Source organism: Bos taurus, chromosome 19, assembly GCF_002263795.3.
Source record: "Bos taurus isolate L1 Dominette 01449 registration number 42190680 breed Hereford chromosome 19, ARS-UCD2.0, whole genome shotgun sequence".
NCBI classification, from domain to species: Eukaryota; Metazoa; Chordata; class Mammalia; order Artiodactyla; family Bovidae; genus Bos; species Bos taurus.
In genome coordinates, this window is record NC_037346.1 from 20,474,281 (window position 1) to 20,493,707 (window position 19,427).

The 19,427-nt window shown below is 58.8% G+C and overlaps 1 protein-coding gene across 20 annotated transcripts in view; it reads right to left on the reverse strand.

Annotated features, from left to right (window-relative positions):
• Positions 1-19,427, reverse strand: part of MYO18A (myosin XVIIIA) — a 101,198-nt gene that overhangs the window by 39,137 nt on the left and 42,634 nt on the right. For 8 of the 20 annotated variants that reach the window (XM_059878453.1, XM_059878451.1, XM_059878452.1 and 5 more), the window contains 12 exons: positions 9,190-9,225; positions 7,028-7,115; positions 6,730-6,836; positions 6,430-6,606; positions 5,874-6,087; positions 5,193-5,335; positions 4,535-4,635; positions 3,770-3,833; positions 3,397-3,541; positions 716-892; positions 446-536; positions 33-225 (listed from right to left, as the gene is read on the reverse strand). In XM_059878453.1, the coding sequence (XP_059734436.1) occupies positions 33-225; positions 446-536; positions 716-892; positions 3,397-3,541; positions 3,770-3,833; positions 4,535-4,635; positions 5,193-5,335; positions 5,874-6,087; positions 6,430-6,606; positions 6,730-6,836; positions 7,028-7,115; positions 9,190-9,225 (1,536 nt within the window). Of the gene's footprint in view, positions 1-32; positions 226-445; positions 537-715; positions 893-1,705; positions 3,024-3,396; positions 3,542-3,769; positions 3,834-4,534; positions 4,636-5,192; positions 5,336-5,873; positions 6,088-6,429; positions 6,607-6,729; positions 6,837-7,027; positions 7,116-9,189; positions 9,226-10,418; positions 10,497-12,584; positions 15,701-17,213; positions 18,127-19,427 lie in introns of those variants that run through there. The other 12 variants (XM_059878456.1, XM_024980686.2, XM_059878439.1 and 9 more) reach the window with 7 other exon arrangements.

Below are 19,427 nucleotides of genomic sequence, written 5' to 3' on the forward strand. Positions count from 1 at the left end.
TGGGGGGCTAGGCGGCAGGGGCAAGGTACTACCTCCTTGTATCTTTCCAACTCCTGAACGAAGGTCCGCTCATGGAAGAGCCTCTGCAGCCGGTCCTGGGCATAGTTGTGGCACAGCTCCTCAAAGGAGGCCCCACGGGCCGACCCACCCTGCTCAGGGTTCTGGAAGCCTGGGGTGTCCACGATCATCACAGAGCAGAGCGAGTGCTGGCTGGACTTGAGGGCCCTGCCCAGGGAGAGCCAGGTCAGAGCCCCCCAGGGTGGTGCCCGGTGGCCAGGCAGCCTACCCTGCCCTAAGCCTGATCCCCATCCCCACCCAGGAGCCCAGGACCCGAGGGGAGAACTCAGCTGCTGGTGGAGGCTAGCTCTGCCTCAGCGACCCCACAGGCAATAGGCATCAACCCTACTTCTGTCAGGCCAGGAAGCCGAGAGTGCCTGGCACCCACCTGTTCACCAGGGAGACGAGAAGCGTGAAGAGCTCACTGTAGAGGCCGGATGCCATGCCCTCCAAGCATTCCAGCGCACTCAGTTTGGGGCCTGTGGGCAAGAGGGTCAGCTCTGTCTCCTGCTCCCTGGGACTCCATACCTGGGCATGCTCCCTACCCACCCCCACCCAGGCCCAGGCAGCATGGAGCATCTGTTCGCCCAACAGTCTGCCCACCCGGAGATGGCAGTGCACCCTGGAAGCGGCCTCTGACCACACGGGACTCGAGTACCTGTGCCGTCGCCCAGGCTGCTCTCCTCAGGGCCCTGGCGGAAGGACGTGGAGCGCTGCAGGGTGCCAGCCTGGTGGTGGTGCTTGAAGATGGCTGAGGAGAGCTCTTCCAGGCTGCAGCCCAGCAGGTACGCAGCCTTCTGGGCCCACTCGTGGCGAGCAAACTGCCTGCGCCCAGCTATGAAGTAGAAAAAAGAATCTAGCATCTTGGGTCTCCTTCCTCAGGCTACTTGATGACCACTGTACCCTTCGGCTCCCTCGCGCCCGCAGCGATAGGGAACAGGCACCCTCCAGAAGGAAAAAACTGAGCCCTGATGACATCAGCAAGGGCTCCAGGCATAACAGGGACAACCACCAGCTACCAGTGCTGCCTGTGTCTCTTAGGGGTGGCGTTTCCGACTCTTTGTGACCCCATGGACTCCCTCCCCTCCAGGCTCCTCTGCCTGTAGAAGTCTCCAGGCAAGAAAACTGGAGTGGGTTGCCATTTCCTTCAGGGGGATTTTCCCCACCGAGGGATTGAACCCCAGCCTCCTGCATTGCAGGCAGATTCTTTACTGTCTGAGCCGCCAGGGAAGCCCCTTGGAGAGAATGAGCAGATCCAAAAAGAGGAGGTAACTCCACGCTGCGGCCACCAGAGGGCGCCCCAACAGCTGGGAAAGCCCCTTTAGAGGGCTTGGCTCCAGGTGCCAGTGGTGGGGAAGGACAGAGGACAAGCCGGCCCACCTGTGAAAAGCACAAGACCAGCCTGTGCCTGGTGGTGGGGGGGCAGGGGACGTGTATCAGAAGAGTACTGGCGCCCCCCCCCATTCCATGGACACACTAGGGCCCTTCCCCTTCGCCTCAGCCATCCACCAGGGGAGATCTCAAATGTCCACTGTGGCCCAACAGTGGGGAGGCAAGAAAGAGCTGCAGGGGGCTGGGACGACGCGCCTCAGCCAACACGCGTCTAATCGCCGCAATTAGGGAACGCTAACAAGAAACAAGGTTTTACCTTCGGCAGCTTCTGTAAGGCAAAGGACCAGCATGCAGCATGCAAAGAAAAACAGCGTGTTAGCAAACAGTCATCAGCTGAGCCTGCCAGGCCCAGGGTAGGGCCTGTAGGGGGTGGGGGTTTGTGAAGAAGAGCCAGACAGAGAACACAACCCCCATTCAGAAACTCAGAAACACACACACACACACACACACACACATATGCACACATTCACAGCCTCATAGTATTTGTATGGATATAATCGCACCGACACACACAGAAAGAGACCCAAAAATACTTTCTACCACACATACACACATGTGCACGTGCACACACACACACACACACACTCCTCTAGCAAATCCTGGAAGCTCTGAAGAGCTAACAGACGCTGCTCAACAAGGTCCATGTGCTGACGCACTCAGAGCTCTCCACATGCAGTCAGCACTGAGTAGGGCTACAGGAAACCTGGGCTGTCACCTCCTCAGAGGGAAAGAACGTCCTCAACACACAACCATACGCCCATCCACCCGCCCATCCACAAGTGCGGAGCAGCTTTAACTCTGAGCCCGCTTCCTCTTTGGCAGGGATGCCACCTGCTGGGATCATAAGGTACCTACCTTATGATGCCTGCTCTTTCCTGTTCCCACCCGGCCTCCCACCCACCAGCGCTTCCTCACTCCTGCTGACAGCCTGGGGCCCTTCCTATCCCAGAGGAAGATGAAGCCTGCGCCCCAGGTGCCGTTCAGAAGCAGCAGCCCTTTCTCTATACTGGAGGAGAAAGAGGCGAAGAGGCGCTCAGAGCGCCGGCCCATCCATTTCATCTCGGAGGAAGGCAGACCAAGCCACACCAAGCTCCCAGCCATTCGTGAGACCCCAAGCACTAATGCTGAAGCTGCAGCCCATTCGATACCACGGCGCCTGCTGCCCCCTAGTGGCCGCCACCCTGACATGCAAGAGGAAGAGGCCCTTAAGAACCACAGCGCCTGCTTCCCCCTAGTGGTCTCCACCCTGACATGCAAGAGGAAGAGGCTCTTAAATACCAAACCAGTGAAGATTAGGGAAGATTGAGGGGAAACTGGCCTTGGGAAGCCCCAGGAAGCAACACACCCTTCCCCACCTATGCCCCACGGAGGGCATCCTGAGAGGTTCCAGGATCTGTACTCAAAGCACGTAGAAGAAGCTATTCCTGGGCCTCTGAGAAGCCCCGCTGCCCACAGGCACCCTTTCCACCCTCAAACCTGGGGCTTCTCCCAGGCCAGTGCCCTCTGCTCTGATAGAAAAAGCCCAGCCCCCAGAGAGAGCCCAGGGCAAGCACCAAGACAGGGCACGGTGGCCCCTACACCCCTGGTCGGGGTCAACGTCAGTTACCCGCTTGCTCCTCGGGGGCCTCTGTCAGGAAGGGAACAGAAGGAGAGTTATTCTGGGGGAGGCGGGCTACTCTGAGTTCGTGCCCTAGTCTTTCCCCCCAGCCCCCTGCTGTTCACAGCCCTTCCGGCCACTGTCGCCTCTGGCCATCACTGGCAGAGACGCTCCTCTGGGTGTTTAGAGGCTTCTGCTCTGATGAGGGGGACTGGGAAAAGGGACAAGCCAGAGAGAGGTGCCTGATAATAGGCAAGTGTGTGCGGGGTGAAGACGAACTGGGGGCGGGCCGGGCGCCCACCAGCTTTCCCGGGTGACCAGCCAGCCTGCTGGGCTCTACGGTGGGTTACCTTTGGTGGCGCCTGCAGCCCCCAGGTGGTAGATGGCAGCCAGGATGAGCCAGCAGGCTTTCTGTTCGTCCGGGGAGACGCCCAGCACCTTCATGGCCGTCTGGAGCTTACTGAACTGCTGAGCTGCCTTCTGCTTCTCTTCAGGCTGCAGGGTCAGACGGGCACATGGGCAGCGGATCTCAGACGGGGTGTCCCTTCAGCCATCCCCATGCTGCCAGGCCCTCAGGGCAGCCCAGGCTGGGGTACTGCCACCCACCTGGAGCCAGGTTCCTGCTATTCCCCTGGGGCACTCCAGGCCACCCGAAGCTTCTCCTACTCTGAGGCCCCGGGTGCCAACCTCCCCGCCACACACACACACACACAGGCCCCTCACCTTGGCCAGTGGCACAATCCCAAAAACATTGTTCTCTGCCAAGTGGTTCAAGTGGAGCTCTGTCCTAGGGGTACACACGAGGCGTTAGCGCAGGGCTGGGTCCCCACACCGAGTCCATCTCCCCACCAGGGTGGAGGCAGAGACTCTGCCTCCAGACTCAGTTCCGTCTCTCCACCATGCCCTTCCATCAGGCACCTTTCCTAACTGGCCCGGATGCGAGGCTAGCACCCTGAGCTGCTTGCTCAGCCTTATCATTTATCCTTTTTTCAGTGAACACAGACAGCAAGCCCAAGGTCTAAAGGGAAGAGCCTGGCAGAGGAGCCAACATCGAGGCAAGGGGGCCAGCATGGAAGGCAATGGAAAAAAGGCTCAGCCTCTGGCCCGTATGTGGGCTCCAACACCAGCTTAGCCCCACACTAGCCATGGGACTGCAGGCAAGTCCCTGACCACCTGCACCTCGGGGTGCTTTCCTCTCTAGATCTGGTGTCACAGGGAGCAGAGATCCTAGCCAAGCCCTGGGAATGCTGAAGGGTCAATAGTGCCCCTCACCTATAGCCAGGCCCCCAGGGTCCAAGGCCAGGGAGCTCCTGCCGGGCAAGGCCTATGGCTCATTCAGCTCATCACCTCCAGGGCCTAGCTCATAGCCTAACACATAGCGGCCGTGAAATAAACAACCGGCATGGGATGCAATCAGGGGGCAAAGCCCAGGAGCTGTCAGTGGGTGGGAGCCTAGAGCATCCTCCCAGTGCCCTCTGTCCCACTCACCTGAGGGTGCCATCCCCACAGGCCAGCAGGTAGTAGAAGACGTTGAACGTGGCCTCACCGGCTGGACGTCGGGCCACACGCAGCTTTTCCAGAAGCATGGTCTGCGGCACAGCATAGAGTGTGTGGGCCGGAGGGCAGGCCCAGGTCAGGCTTCCCCAACCAGGCCCGTGGCAATGAGCAGCTGCATCTTATTCTCCAGGAGCTCAACCAGAGGCCAGATCACCTCACAGGCAAGCGTGGGGGCAGACCCCAGAGCTGGGGAAGATCACAGGCCCTGCCACCCAACCCAGCCTCCAGGGGAACCAGGCACTCGGGGTGAGCTATTTCACAAGCATGGAAGGGAACCAGCCTCAGAGAGGGGGCCTTACTTTACTGACAGGCCAGTCTTGCATGGGTCAGTCAGGCTGAGAGAAGGCCCTGAGCAACTAAGGTGTGGGCCACCCCCGGATAGGCAGGAAGCCAAGCCATGCCCCACCCAGGGCAGGAGGCACGGTGGGTGGGCAGAATGTGGAGGCTCTGGGCAAAGCAGGACAGCCCTGCTGGGGCTGGGGTCCATTTCGTTGGGGCAGAATCTCAGGAAAATGAGGCACAGGAGAGAGTCTGGTTTCTAGGCATGAAATCGGGCAGCCAGTCTCTTACTACCCTGCATGTCCCTCACCTGAATAGAGGCGGAGGCCACCTGGCCAGCCTGGTCAAAGTCCAGGGAGAGGATCTGGGAGAAGCGGGTGGCGTTGCCGTTCATGACGGTGGGGCTATTCCCAAAGGCTTCCAGGAGGGTGGACAGAGCCTGCCACTTGTCCACTGCAGAAAACAAACCCCGGGGCTGTCAGGAGGGCCAGGTGCTGCTCGCCCCCAGCCACGGGCTCCAGAGGCCCAGGCAGAATGGGAGGCCCAGCCCGTGGCTACTCCCCTAGTACCCAAAGGCTCAGTTACTCACACCAGAACTGCTGGGGACAGAGGGGATTTGAGGACACAGAAAGGCCCGGGAGGAAAAGAGCTGGTATCTTGGCAGGGCCTCCATCCCCACCCCGTCTCCAGCCCCTGCCCCCTCTCCAGTCCCGCCCCGCCCCTCTCCCTCCGGCCCCGCCCCTCTCCCTCCGGCCCCGCCCCTCTCCAGCCCCACCCCCTCCCATCCCGCCCCTCCAGCTCCGCCCCCTCTCCCTCCGGTCCGCCCCCTCTCCCTCCGGCCCCGCCCCTCTCCAGCCCCACCCCTCCCAGTCCCGCCCCTCCAGCTCCGCCCCCTCTCCAGTCCCGCCCCACCCCCTCTCCCTCCGGCCCGGCCCCTCTCCAGCACCGCCCCCTCCAGTCCATTCTGTTTCCCTGGTTGCCTCTGCCTCACCAGAGAACACCTTGTTCCCACTGGTGCCTGCGACGGTGGCCAAATATTGCACCAGATGCTGGCAGCTAGTGGTCTTGCCACTGCCACTGCTGCCCAGGAGGATGATGGACTGGTCCTGACGGCTCATAAGCATCGCCCTGTAAGCGGTCTGGGCTACTGCGTAGATGTGGGGGGCCATGTCCTCCCGCCGACACCCTTTGAACATGTGCATCACCTTGGGTGTGAGAGGAATGGAAAAAAGGGATGGGCGTTCTTAGCTGGCCCCATGTGGACAGCCTTCACCCCCAAGACCCACACCTTTCTGGGCTTTTCACTCCAGAGGAGCCAGAAGGTTTGGAGGCTAAGGTCATGCATGGAAATGCAGATACCAGTCAAGTCCTGGCCTCTGTGTGAGGTGGGGGGTGAGGCTTCTGTCCCCATCCCTTGAAATGACTCCTGTCCCCAAGGTCACTGTGAATGTGGACAGGAGCCCCGTGGTATGCCAAGTGGAAGGGGCAGAGCTGGGGAAGGCAGGCGAGGTGGGGAGGTAGAGGGTGGTGGGTCTGTGGGGCCGCACCTTCTCCGAGTACACGGCCGGGGCCCCTCGGGGACTGAGGACCAGCAGGCTGGGGCCAGCATACGTGTGCAGCAGGCTGGCACCGTAGCGCTGGCGCAGCGTGTGCAAGACGCTAGACTCGTTGAGGTACACCAACGAGGCCAGATCCTCCAGACGGTCACAGGAGGGAGCATTGGCCTGCGGGATGGGACAGACAGGTGGGCACCGAAGAAGAAGCAGATCTGGTTGGCCGCGCCAGCAGACAGCCTGCCCAGCCCGACACGGCCCGCCTCTGGTGCCCTCCACCAGCCTCCCTCGAACCTTCTCCACGTCATCCTCATCCACGTCCAGGACGGCCCCATCATGGTCGAGCTTCACGCGCACCTTCCCCTCGGGCAGGCTGAGCTCCTTGGATTTGAGCTGAGTGGCTGCAAAGCAGGGACAGACAGACAGACAGACATGGGCCTGGGAAGCCATGGCAGTCCTCTCTGGGGCCTTCACGGCCCTGCCTTCTCCCTGTGCACCATCCAGCCCTGGCCAGACCCAGAGGCCCAACAGCTGCCCAGTCCTGAAACCAGAGAGGCCCAGGCACCTGGCCCCTGGGCCTCCCCAGACTCACCCAGCGAGAAGCCATCCTTATGGACAAGCCACACCTTCTCTGTCTCATACCAGGCCTCCTCGGCGGCAATCTGCTCTTCTGTCTTCACCTGTCGGAGGGAGGGGAAGGACAGAGAGTCGGAGCCTGTTCTGGAAAGCAGGCAGGGACAGCAGGAGGGGAGATGCGTGACGGGAGGGGCTTCCAGATGAGCCACTGGGCAAGTGGGACAAGAGACATCAGAGATGTCAGAGAAGAAAGACAGGGACACGTGGTGGATGTGCCCAGGAGATAGCAGATCCCAGGAGAGCAAATCACCTGTCCCCTCTCCGCGAAGCCTAGACCATCAGTGTTCTGCGCCCTGAGCCCTCACCCTGGGCTGCAGCTGCTGTGACCTCACAGGCCCAGCTTCTCCATCATCCACCTGACAGTCCCTCCTTCACCAAGCAGGGAAAAGACATGTCCTCAAATCTGAGAATGTCTCCCGGGGACTCAGTGCAAGCTGATGGGAAGGTCTGGATTCCTAGCCTCGTCCCTGGCCTTCCCTCCAGAGGATGCTGTCCTGGCAGGGGCTGTGTTCAGATGCACATGCCAGCCTCCTGTGCCCCCTCCATGCCTCCCCGGAATGGGCCCAGACCCATATGGACGTGCTGAGGCCACAGAAGGGCATGAAGCAGCGTGGCCAGGGACATGAGTATAAAGGGGCGGGGAGCCCCTGGAGGCCCAGGTGGTCACCAGTCAGAAAGAAGCATTCACGGGCACTGTCAGGGTGTGGGGCTGCCAAACCCGGCACCCCCTAAGACAACCTGAGCTGAGCAGAAATGGTGCCTGGGGGAGCTGGGCAAACGGGAGAGGGGCTCAGCCCCCACGGCCCATCAGGGTCCTTTTGTCTTGTGGGCGAAAGGGCAGCAGGATTCATCCAGTGGCCTCGTGGGGAGATGGTCACCCTCCCCAGGGCATGAGCAGTCCTCAAACTAGCCCTACCTCCCAGCTCTCTGGGGGTCCCCAGCTCGGAGGTATAATTAGTCTCTTAGAGTCCCCCATCCTCATGAGGCCTGAGGCCAACGTACAGACACTGCTCTGTGATACTGATCCTCTGGGTGAGGGATCATAAAGGACAAGAACAAATAATAACAATAAGTATGTTCTCTATTACATTTCTTGGAGCTGAAAGAAAAAGATCTGTGTCCTACTCCCAGGGTGAATTCCAGCTTCAGATCACTCCCTCTCCCTTGCTTCAGCCCTCCTGGGCTCTAGAGTCAGAAGGCTGGCTAACACAGTGGTCTCTAGACTCTGTACATCGTGGACAGGTGAAATTATCCCTCAAACAGGAGGATCACCATCATGGGGCTGCCAGCGTTTTAATAAGGCATCTTTTTAAAAAGGCTAGATATTTATATTTGAAAAAAAAATGGCTTTATAAAACAAAATTATTTAAAAAGAAATCATGAGACAGGTGAAACCTTTGTATTGAACGGGCACGTTGTAGGGGACAGATGTTTGGTGACTGATGACATCAAAGGATAAGGGCCTCTAACTAACTCAACCAAGTCCTTTAAAGCTAATCTGAAGAGAGGTTCCCACACTGGCCAGCAGGGGGAGACAGAGGAGGCACTTTTTCAGGCTCCAGAGTTGGGGAGGGGGCAGAGGTGGTGGTGGGGCGCTGGGTAGAGATTCAGTCTTTTCAGCTTTCTCTACCCGGAGCTGGAGCCACAGGAGACTGGGGTTCGATCCCTGGGTTGGGAAGATTCCCCCAGAGGAAGGTATGGCAACCCACTCCAGTATTCTTGCCTGGAGAATCCCATGGACAGAGGAGCCTGGAGGGCTACAGTCCACAGGGTCACACAGAGTTGGACACGACTGAGCGAAGACACACACCCAGAGACCGCAGAAACAGAAACAGCTAGGAGCCGACACTCTCGCCAGGCCCTCGGGCTTCAGTGGCTGAGAACCTCGCGCCACAGAGGCCTAGAGGCTCCTCCAGGGCTGGACACAGAGTGGCGGCCCCATGTCCAGCTCCCGGCATCGCCTCCCCCAGGGATCCCCCCAGATACCAGCTGGGAGCCAGAAGGGGAAAGAGGCCTTACACTCCAGCACGAAGCCCGAGCACAGACGCCAGCCCAGGTACAGGCCGGGGGTGGCGGGTGGTCACCGGAGGGCTCCTGAGCGGGGCAGGAGTGCCCTACCTGGCTGTGGGCAGGAGAGGCGGCCTCAGGGTCCAGCTACCAGCGGCAGGCAAAGGAGAAAGAGAGAGAGAGGAGAGGGGTGAAGACAAGCAGGCTGTCCGCGTGTCCCCTTCAGCAAGCACCCCGGGCCAAGTAGGGGGAAAGAGGGACGCATCCCCAGGAGGTAAGGGGGCTGGCTGGGGCAGGCGCATTGCACCCAGGTAAGGAGAGGCCAGACCAGGTAAGGAGAGGCCCTGGGTGGTGAAGAAACACTTGTCACCATCAGACTCCTTAGTGCAGATGCTCTGATAAGTCGTTCCCTGTGACAGGTGGCAGCCTCCCTGCCTCTGGCCATAGTCTCTCCTAGGCCATCTAGTCTACTCTGCAACAGCCTCCTCTTCTGTGTTGCTAGGCCAGGCCACCTCACCACCCACAGGGCCCGAGACCCTGGGAGCCTGTGGCCTGATCTCCCGGGAACTGCCCAGCCTAGCTCCCCTGTAGCCACCAGACCCCAACATGGGCTGTCCCTGGCCTCCAAACACCCACCCGAGGGTGCCACTCCCCAAGCCAAGGATGGTCTTTGAGAGCTGTCACCTCTGCGTAGCTCATCAAACAAGACCACCAGCAGCTCTATGTCTAGGATCCCTTCTTCAAAGTCCCATAGCACCCACCCCACTCCCACCCCACAGCACGCAGAGGCTGCATCTATCCAGGTGCACCTGCCAGCTGCCCAAGGACCACAGATTGTGGCCAGAGCCTGTGGCCAGCCTTCGCCTCCCCATCTCGGTCTGGTTACTCCAAGGCCTTTTTAGAAACGAAGGGGAGGCCGCCCGGCCTTGGACCTTGCCTGTGAGAAATGGGCAAGGAGTTTAGAGCCCCACTTGGGTCTGGAGAATCAGGGCTTGATCAAAAAAGGAGAGTGACTGCTCCCTGCCTCACACCCACTAGGTCCTGGCACCGAGACAGGCCCTCTGGGGCAAGAGACTGGGGCCAGAGGAGCGGGCTGGATCTCCAGCCAAGAGGGGCCCCTCCCATGGGTTCCCTGGAGGAACAGGCCTCACTGTGCTCAGACCCCCCGCCCTGCTCTTCTCTCATTTCTTCACGTGGGAAGCCCACGTGAAGGCCTCCAGGCCACCAGGGAGCCCGCCTTCCATGGTCGGTGCTCCTACACACACGGACACACACAGCCTGGCCGGCAGCCCCTGCTAAGAGACAAGGGACTGGGAACCACAGGTGAGAGGCGGCATTACTGGAGCTGTGAAGATCCTCTCGAGCCGCCGGTGGGCCTCCTCTGCGGGGGTCAGCCAGACCTCAGGGGCAGCTCCAGCCTAAAGGTCAAACCACCATTAGTCCTGGCCCCCGGGAACGTTAGGGGCACAGCACACCAAGCTTCTAGCTCAGGAAGCCACTGGGACCCCCATGGGTAAGTGGAATATGGTCAGTGAGGCAAGCAAGGCACCACTTTAAGCTTTTAAGCTATCAAATGACAATAAAAGGGCTTCCCCGATATCTCAGAGGTAAAGAATCTGCCTGCAATGCAGGAGTCGTAGGAGACAGAGGTTCAATCCCTGGGTTGGGAAGATCCCTTGGAGGAGGGTGTGGCAACCCACTCCAGTATTCTTGCCTGGAGAATCCTATGGACAGAAGAGCCTGGTGGGCTACAGTCCATGGGGTCACAAAGAGTTGGACACGACTAAAGCAACTTAGCACGCACGCAGGAGAATTAAAAAAAGGTGCCTGGGAGCTCCAGGGTTAATTCTTTCCACCACCTTAACCCTTTCAGCTCCTAGATGGCCCATTCTCCCATGCATCCTCTCTGGCCCCCGCCCCAGGCCCAGGAAACACATGGCTGAACTCCAGGTCAAGGCCCATCTCAGCCCCAACTCGACCCAGAGAGCCAGAGGGAGGGAAGCCGGCCCAGGACCAGGCACATGACCCTCTCTGGCTCCTTGGAGGTTCTCCTTAGGGGCTAGCGGTTCAACTCACGACCAGCCCATCCAGCCAAAATGCCCCTGCCAACTCCTGTGTGCCAGGTCGTCACTTCCCTGAGACAGAGTGGGCCAGGAGGGATGGGGGAGCTGCGGCTGCTCCCCTCTCAGTTCTTCAAAGCCCAGGAAGAATGGAATGGGGAGCAAGGCGGGTCTGGGACCTTAGGAATCCTATCGGGTAGCAGTCAGAGAGGTAGGCCTCTAGGGCCTGGGGGACAGGACAGGCCTTTAGGAAGTCCCCTGCCCCCACGTCCCCAACTGTCCCCTTCCAGCCAGAAGGAGCAGAGAGAAGCAGTAGTGAAACTTGGCACGTACCCCACTCCCCTGCGCAACCCCATGAGGCCCCAGAAGGGTTCACAAAATGGCAAAGCTTGAAGAGAAATGCCCCCCAACCCAAGGACCAGTCAAGCAGGCATCACCTTCCAGGGAAAGGGGCTGGATGAATCCCCTGTGCCTCTCAGCTTCCTGTCCCACCCAGAGGACACTCTGTGGACAGATGGGAACCCCAGATCCAAAGGGGGGGCCCACTGTGCTCCTTTGCCACTCGGGCCTAGAGTTCCTCAAGAGTCCTGCTGCCAGAGGGGACAGCAGGGGACAGTTGTCCAGGCCTGAAGAAACCGTGACGGCAGGGATGGCATTAACAAACACTGTTATCAGCGTCACCGTGTGCTCAGTCACTCAGTCGTGGCTGACTCTCTGCGACCCCTGTGGACTGTGTCCCGCCAGGCTCCTCTGTCCATGGGATTTCCCAGGCCACAATACTGGAGTGGGTTGCCATTTCCTTCTCCAGGGGATCTTCCCGACTAAGGGATCGAACCTGCGTCTCCTGCCCTGGCAGGTGTTTCCTTTACCACTGAGCCGGGGCATCGTTTTCTCGTGGAAATAATGTGCTTGGTTACGGGTTGCTGCTCATTATGTACATCATAAGACACTCCCAAATACAAAAATCACTCATTTCCAAAATACTTGTGGCCCCAAGGGCTTCAGAGGAAAGACGGTAGACCGATATGAACCCCATGCGACAGCGGAAGGCTTCGAGATGCTGAGGGCCCGCAGGAGTGAGGGGCTGGGGGCAAGGTGTGAGCACAGGCCACCTGATCTCAGAAATTCTTTCTACCCTTCTAACGATCTGCTAAGATTCTGACGGGCAGCTTGGGATGTGGCCTCCCGCTGACACGGTACACGGCTCAGGGCCAGGCCCCACCTCCCACGAAAAGTGAGAAAAGAGCAGCTCCATGCGGTCAACAGGGCCCCTGGGTTCTGGCGTTCAGTAAAGGAAAGCCATGCAGCCCTGCCATCTGCACGTGGCCCGGGCCCAGCTTCTTTGCGGTCATGCAGGGCTTGTGCAAAAGAGCCTGGGGAAGCTGACCGCCAGCCCTCCGTCGAGGACAGCGAGGGGACCGGGCGGTTAGTGACACACTCGGGTACCTCCTGCTGAGCATCAGGGACTGCTGACTTGTTCGGCTGCGATCCAGTGAGGTTCGACTTGAGGTTCGGGCCAGCGGAGCCTGGGTCTGCCAGCTCTTCCGGCGGGGCCGGGGAGCCTGGTTTCCCTGAGGAGCCTGGCTCCTGGCTGGAGGAGGGCTTCTCTGCCTTCCCAGGAGACTGCCTGCCCCGCGGCTTGTGGTCCCTGCCCCGGCCCCGGGACATCAGGCTCCGCAGGCCCATGGAGAGCTCGTCCTTGGCTGCCTCCTTCTTTGCTTCGGGCTTAGGCGGAGGAGGGGGGGCAGGTGGGGGTGGCGGCTTGGGGCCAGGGGCTGCCTTTTCTGCCTTCTTGCCTCGAGCCGGGTGCTCAGGGGATCGGACCCCTCTGCCCGGAGGCTCCTTGGCGCTCCCAGGCTCCTCACCAGGCAGCACCCTGCTCACCACCTTCCTCACTGCATTCGCCACCCTCTTCCGGGACAGGCCCTGGGCCTCCTCGCTGGGGCCATCCGCTGAGGTAGCCGCCGGGCCGTTCATGGCTGGAGTAGAAGTGGGGCTCTTGGCTCTCTGGGGAGGCTCGGAGGGCACAGGGCTGGTGGAAGGCTGAGGACTCTTAGATGGGCCACTGCTGCCCTTTGAGCTGCCCTCTGGCTACGGTCACACAAATATAGGGAGACATTAGCAGCAGGCCCTGTGTCCCTGCCCACCCTACCCAGAGGAAGTAAGAGGCGTGCCCTCACGCCTGGTCACGGAGAACTTCCATTCATTCAACAGACAACACAAGCTCCAAGAGGCCGCCCCAGGAAGCCCCCGTTCTATCCTCCAGATAGAACAATTGCATCGAAGAGTTTGGCTTCTCTCTCCCACAGAGCACAGGCAGGTCACCTGCTGTCCATCTCTAGACTGAGCTTTGAGAGGCCAGCACAGGATATCCAAAGGCCCAGGAGGCACCCCAGCAATACGGGCTTACATCAGGACAGCAATCAAGCTTGGATCCAGGGAAGCCCAATCCCTCACAGACCAAACACAGCAGAGATGCAGCACAGTGAGGCCAAACACCCATTCCTACCATTAAATCCTGCGCCTAACTCTGGGCCTTCCTGCCTCTGTGGTCCTCCTATGACCCGGCTTTCTCAGCAGTCAGCGCCAGAGCCTGCCCATCCCAATGAAAACCACAGCCAGGAAGGAATTCTCAGCCCTCAAACATGCCAAGCCTTTTTCCTCCCGACTCCTCTGGTCTGTGGCCACCATCCACTCCTCACCCGAGCTCTCCAGGGCTGCGGAAAACCAGTGCTGGCCCAGGAAGCTTCCACCTCAGCCTGCTTTCTGCCACTCTCCCCGCCGTTTTCCTTGTGCAAACCTCTCAAGGACTGGAGACCTCCTGACTCCCAGAGTGTGTGTGCGGAATAATAGGAGGAAGAGGGGGCAGCTGCGACACTCAAAGGGTTAAGCACTCAAGCAACCACATCTCAGCTCTGCTCAGAGCTGGGGCCCTGGCTCAGCCCACTTCTGGGCACCCAGGAGTTCCCCAGAGATGCTGTGACATTCTGCCTGGTGGAGACAGTCTGTGGTCTCCAGGGATTGCCACTGGGCATGGCAAACCAGGCTGGCTAGTATGGCAGGGCAGTCCCCTGCAAAGATGGCCACCCTGCCTGGGGAAGCCAGGTCAACCTGGGGGCCCCTTGCTGGTAAGCCTCTGACATTCATGAGATGTGCTTGAGTCCTCGTTCTCCCAAACAGTGACCTTGGTTCTAGGGTGTTCCTGGGTACCAGACTCTGAGAGGGGCTGGCAGCCACTCTGCTGATATGCAGGAAGGTGCTCAGAGAAGTGGACAGACCTCTGGCTGCCATGTGTGGACTGAGACCAAGTGACCTCAGCCCAAGCCTCAGCAGCAGGGGTGGCCCGGCTGCAGGGGTGGGGAAGGGAGGCCTTAAAGGGGCCTCCTCCTCAAGCTCTTGGGTTGAGAGTGTTCAGTGGCATGTAGAGCCCCTAGAGCTGACGTGACCCCCACTGCTGGGTCCCACGCTCCACTCCCTTCTGGCTTTCCTCCCACACCCTTTAACTGAAGCTAATGATCACAGTGATGATGCTAGTAACTGCTAACATCATCCGGAGCTTATTATGTGCCAGGCAGTCTTTTAAGCTCTTTACATCTAATTCTCCCTCCAGAGCTGGCATGCTCTAAGGCCCCTCCCTCACAGATCTCAAACATATCCCTTTGAAATCACCCTGGCCTGGCAGGACTGCTAACAGATCAGGTAGAAGCCGTTAACACCTGGCTAATCAAATCTCCACCCAAGGAAGCGGGGCGGGGGAGGGCAGGCACCTTCTGGGGTAACGAAGTTCGGATCTGTTCCGTGACCCAGTAGTCCCAGAGCCCTTGGCCCTCCTGCCCGCTGGGCCAACAGCAGCCCTCGCCTAACTGCACATCTCTGGACCTGGCTGCTGTAGAACTCTCTCCCCTCTTGCCTTAAAAGCGTCCAGCTTTATTCAGGGTCACTGTCCCTTTATTCTGCCTCTGTCCCAAGGCAGAATGACTGGTGGGGGTTACGGCACCGGGTGGCTGGCGCCTGCCTCTGGTTGCCTGCACCGAGCAGCTGACGGGGTCTTGGGAAGAGATGGCAGCAGCTGCAGTGAGATACCTCCCCATCTTGTCTTGTGCCATCAGAGCAGGACCCGGAGTCCCAACAGCTGAGCTCTCATGTGACGCTCGCCCACCTAAGAGCGATCCTACCCATGCCTCTCCAGCCCCAGAGAGTTCAGGAAACGAGGACCATAGGAAGGAATGAAGGAGAGGGGGGTTAGGGAGAGGTCCCCAACATGCCTGGCACTGCCATCTCCTTCACACACCCCAGGCTGGCATCACATTTGCTGTTCTTCCCATCACTTTAGTGGCCTTCCCTCCAGCCACCCCACACGAGAAGGGGCATGCTAGCAGGCCTGCCGGCTCCATGGAACTGCCTCCCAGACACAGCCCGCCTGGACACACAACTCACTCACTCACTCACTTCCTTTCTCTCTCTCTCACACACACACACATGCGTCTGGGAGAACCACTTACAGCCCCTTCCTCTTTGGCGGGAGGGCCAGGCTTCGGGAGAGCTTTGTCCTCCTCTTTAACCTGAGGGAGCAGACAGAAGTCACTGGCAGGTCAGAGGTCAGGGTGGGGAGACCCGGCAGTGAAAGCACAGGAAGTAAACATCCAAGCTGTGGCTCCCTCCGAGAGGCAGAGCTCCTGAGTGCTTGGGAGTCCTGGGGCTCTGGACCCGGGCAACAGTTATCCTACCCTGGGGTCAAGATTGTCCAGGGACAACTTCAAGGATGAAGCATCGCTGTGGGGGGTTAAAGCCATGGATCCTTTACCGTCAGTGACCGGCCATGTGGCCCACATGGGCTGCCTACAGAGGTCCACCCATGAGAGTGACATCATGGCCTTGCTTATAGGAAGCATCCAGCGAGTTCAACTCAGGCCGAACTACAAGAGCCATTCCCAGCTCAAACAGGAGGTGGTCTGAACAAGAGCCCCCTGACCCCAGGACTGTTGCGGGGGAAGGACCCCTGTGTATGCGGCCTACAGAGCTCAGTGTGGGGTGAATAGGCAGCCCAATCGGGCTGGCCTCCAGGTCGGTACGATTTCCTCAGCACAGAGTCTGCATGCCTTCCCCACCAGCCAGCCGAGCCCTGGCTGGAGACAGGAAGTCGGGCAGAGGCAGGAATTCAGGAGACCAGATATCTTCCCAACCTCAGACCCACAGAACTCTGCCAACCATGCAGTTGAGGGAGGCAACCCCAAGGTTGGGGGGGTGGAGGAGGGGAAAGGAGGAAAGATGCCCGGGCTCTGGGGTCTGTGCCCGGCCTGGGAGCTGGCTGGCCTGAGTTAGAGAGGAGGAACAGAGTCAGGGGCAGACGGCAGTGACCATAACGTATCTGGGAAAAGAACAGACAGTATGGCCGCTCTGATGGTTCTTTCAGCTCAGAGCCTGGCTCAGAACAGACCCAGAGGGCTAGGCCTCCGGTCTGGGTGAGGCTTCTCCTCTCCCGCTCACTAGCATCCCTCCCTTCAAAAGCTCAGGCAGTCCCAATGGTTTTCATTTCTCTTTTTCCCCCAGTCACTTAGGACTAGAGGAAAAAGACAGGTCTGTCACCAGGGACAGGAGCATGGGAAGGAGTCCTTGATTCCTAAAGGAAAAGATCCTTAGAAACGCATCCAGAATCATTTTAATTATCCACCCGCGGGGACTATCCTTGTGTAACCAGGGTCCATGGCTGATTTTGAGCTCTAATTAGCAATGCCTGGGGGCACTGACCAGCCTGATGGCTGCTGCAGTTTTAAAGCTAATAGCCCATAGAGCTATTTTCAGTGGGCTCAAGCTTCAAAGTTAGTTCACACTGCCACGGACAGGGGGAAAAAGGCCCATTATTCATCAGAAGGGACTCCACGACTTCAGAAATTTGGGACTGGAGCAGAGAACAGGCAGAGAGGGGCTGGTGGAGAGGAAAGGAAGGAGAGTCTAGGTCTGCACCTGACGCCCCCCGCAAAGGCCCATGCCACCCATCCCCCATCACACCATGCATTAATTCCCGGGCATACAGGTTAGAGGGTCAGCGAGTGTTCACACACCACCCAGACACACTCATTACGGCACGCAGTGCTGTTAGCTCGGGCCCAGCGATGGCCCAGACTCCAAGTCCACTCCGTGTCCTTCGCCAGCTCCAAGTCTGTCCTCCTTCTGGGTGGCTCAAGCTTGGGGCCCCAAGGGTCTTTCCCAAGTGGTGAGGCATGGCAGCCCCCTGAGATGGCTGTGACACCAGACCCAGCTCTGAGCTCAGGTCTGGATTTAGCCTGAGGCTGACTCACCGCCCCTCCCCCACCGGAGGGTTCTGTCTGCTGGAGGTCATTGCCCAGCTGGGGACTGTGCACAGCACAAAGGCACGCGCAGGTCTGCAGCCTGAATCACCCTCTGGCCCTAGGCAGTCAACTGGCCCGGCTCCCCACTCCTGGCTCCTTCTCGCCCTCCCCATTCCAGACCCCAGACTTGGGGAGACCCAGTTCTGAGGCCTCAGAGCCAAAGCCATTCCCAGTGGCCCCTTCACAGCAGCTCAAGTGCACAGGGGTGAGTCAGAGAAGCAGCGGCAGAGGACTTGAGGGGTTAACTTGGAGGGGCACCCATGGGACAAAAGGCAGCTCAGCTTACCAGAGGTGGAGCTCAGGGGAGGAGCATGACCCAGCAGAGGAGCCCATCCAGGCAAGAAGAGGGAGTTCACTGCCCGCCCTGGTCCTTCTACCCAACCCCCTAATACACATGCCCCAGTCCATCGCCAGGTCCCAAAGCTCCCTCTCGCACCAGCCAGTCTCCTGCCTGCACACGCCATGCCAAGCACAGAGGGAAAAAAGCACAAAGATTTTGAAGTATAACTTTCCTTTTGCTCCCAGAAGGCAAACCTTGATGAAAAGGCCATGGTGCCGAAAGCAGCCCACACCCTGGGTCAGAGAAGAAACGGGGGCAGGCTCTCTCAGGGGCTCGGAGTCTTCCTAAAGACCAGGACCTGCCGGGACAAAGACTGTGGGCCACAGGGGAAAGGAAGGATGGAGTGGAGGGGGGAGGATTATGAAGCTCAAAAGGTCAGAGAAGGAGTAAGGAATAAAAGATTAGAGGAAAGAGAAGACAAAATGAGGTACAGGCCCTCGACCTTCCTGCCCTGGGCAGCTGTGTGTCCTTGAATAAGCTGCTTCACCCCTCTGGCCTCTCTGTGGAATCAGGGGATGGGCTGGTCCAGACAGTGGCTAAAGTCTTTTCTAGGTCCGGTACCCTAGGAGTCGGGGTGCGGACAGGCACATGCGTGCATGCTCAGTCGTGTCGAGCTCTTTGCGATTGTAACTCGTGGATTATAACCCGCCAGGCTCCTCGGTCTATGGGATTTTCATGCAAGCTCTTAATTCAGTGAACCTGCAGGCCTGGGAACCAGGAGGGGGTTAGGGAAGGACTAGGACTCCTGTGGCTTTGCCTTTTACCTGCAACTCACCAGCACCTGCCAAGGGTAGGAGCCTGGGGAACAACACAGCTGCCCTGTCTGGGGGTTAGAAACCAGAGTGGGTCCTCTCAAAACTCAACAGGTGGAATCTGCCTCAGCCCAGGGAGAGGTGTCATCTCAAGAATCTGTTCAAGTCAGCGGAGTTTAAACTGGTTCATTCTTATTGTTGTTGTTGAGTCACTAAGTCATGTTTGACTCTTTTCGACCCCATGGATTGTAGCCCGCCAGGCTCCTCTGTCCATGGGACTTCCCAGGCAAGAATACTGGAGTGGGTTGCCACTTCCTTCTCCAGGGGATCTTCCCAACCCAGGGTTGAACCTGCATCTCCTACACTGCAGGCAGATTCTTTACCACTGAGCCACCAGGGAAGCCCATCACTCTTATTCTTACTTATCATGAATTCATAGCAAAAAAAAAAAGGAGAGAATATTTTGTTTTCAGTGAATTATTTTTAACTTGCTTTGTTTATGTTTCTATCCTATTTGTTGCTGTTCAGTGGCTAAGTTGTGTCCAATTCCTCTGCGACCCCATGGGCTGTAGCCTACCAGGCTCCTCTGTCCATGGGATTCTCCAGACAAGAATACTGGCGTGGGTTGCCATTTCCCTCTCCAGGGGATCTTCCCGACCCAGGGATTGAACCCTCATCTCCTGCATTGGCAGGCAGATTCTTGACCACTGAGCCACCATGGAAGCTTCTACCCTATTGTCAGGTTATATTCTAGACTGTAAGTTGGCTTGTTTAATTCACTGACTCATCCTCTGATGCCTTGCTCCAGCTCTCCCGTGTGTCCAGAGAGGAGCCTGTCAGCCTCAGG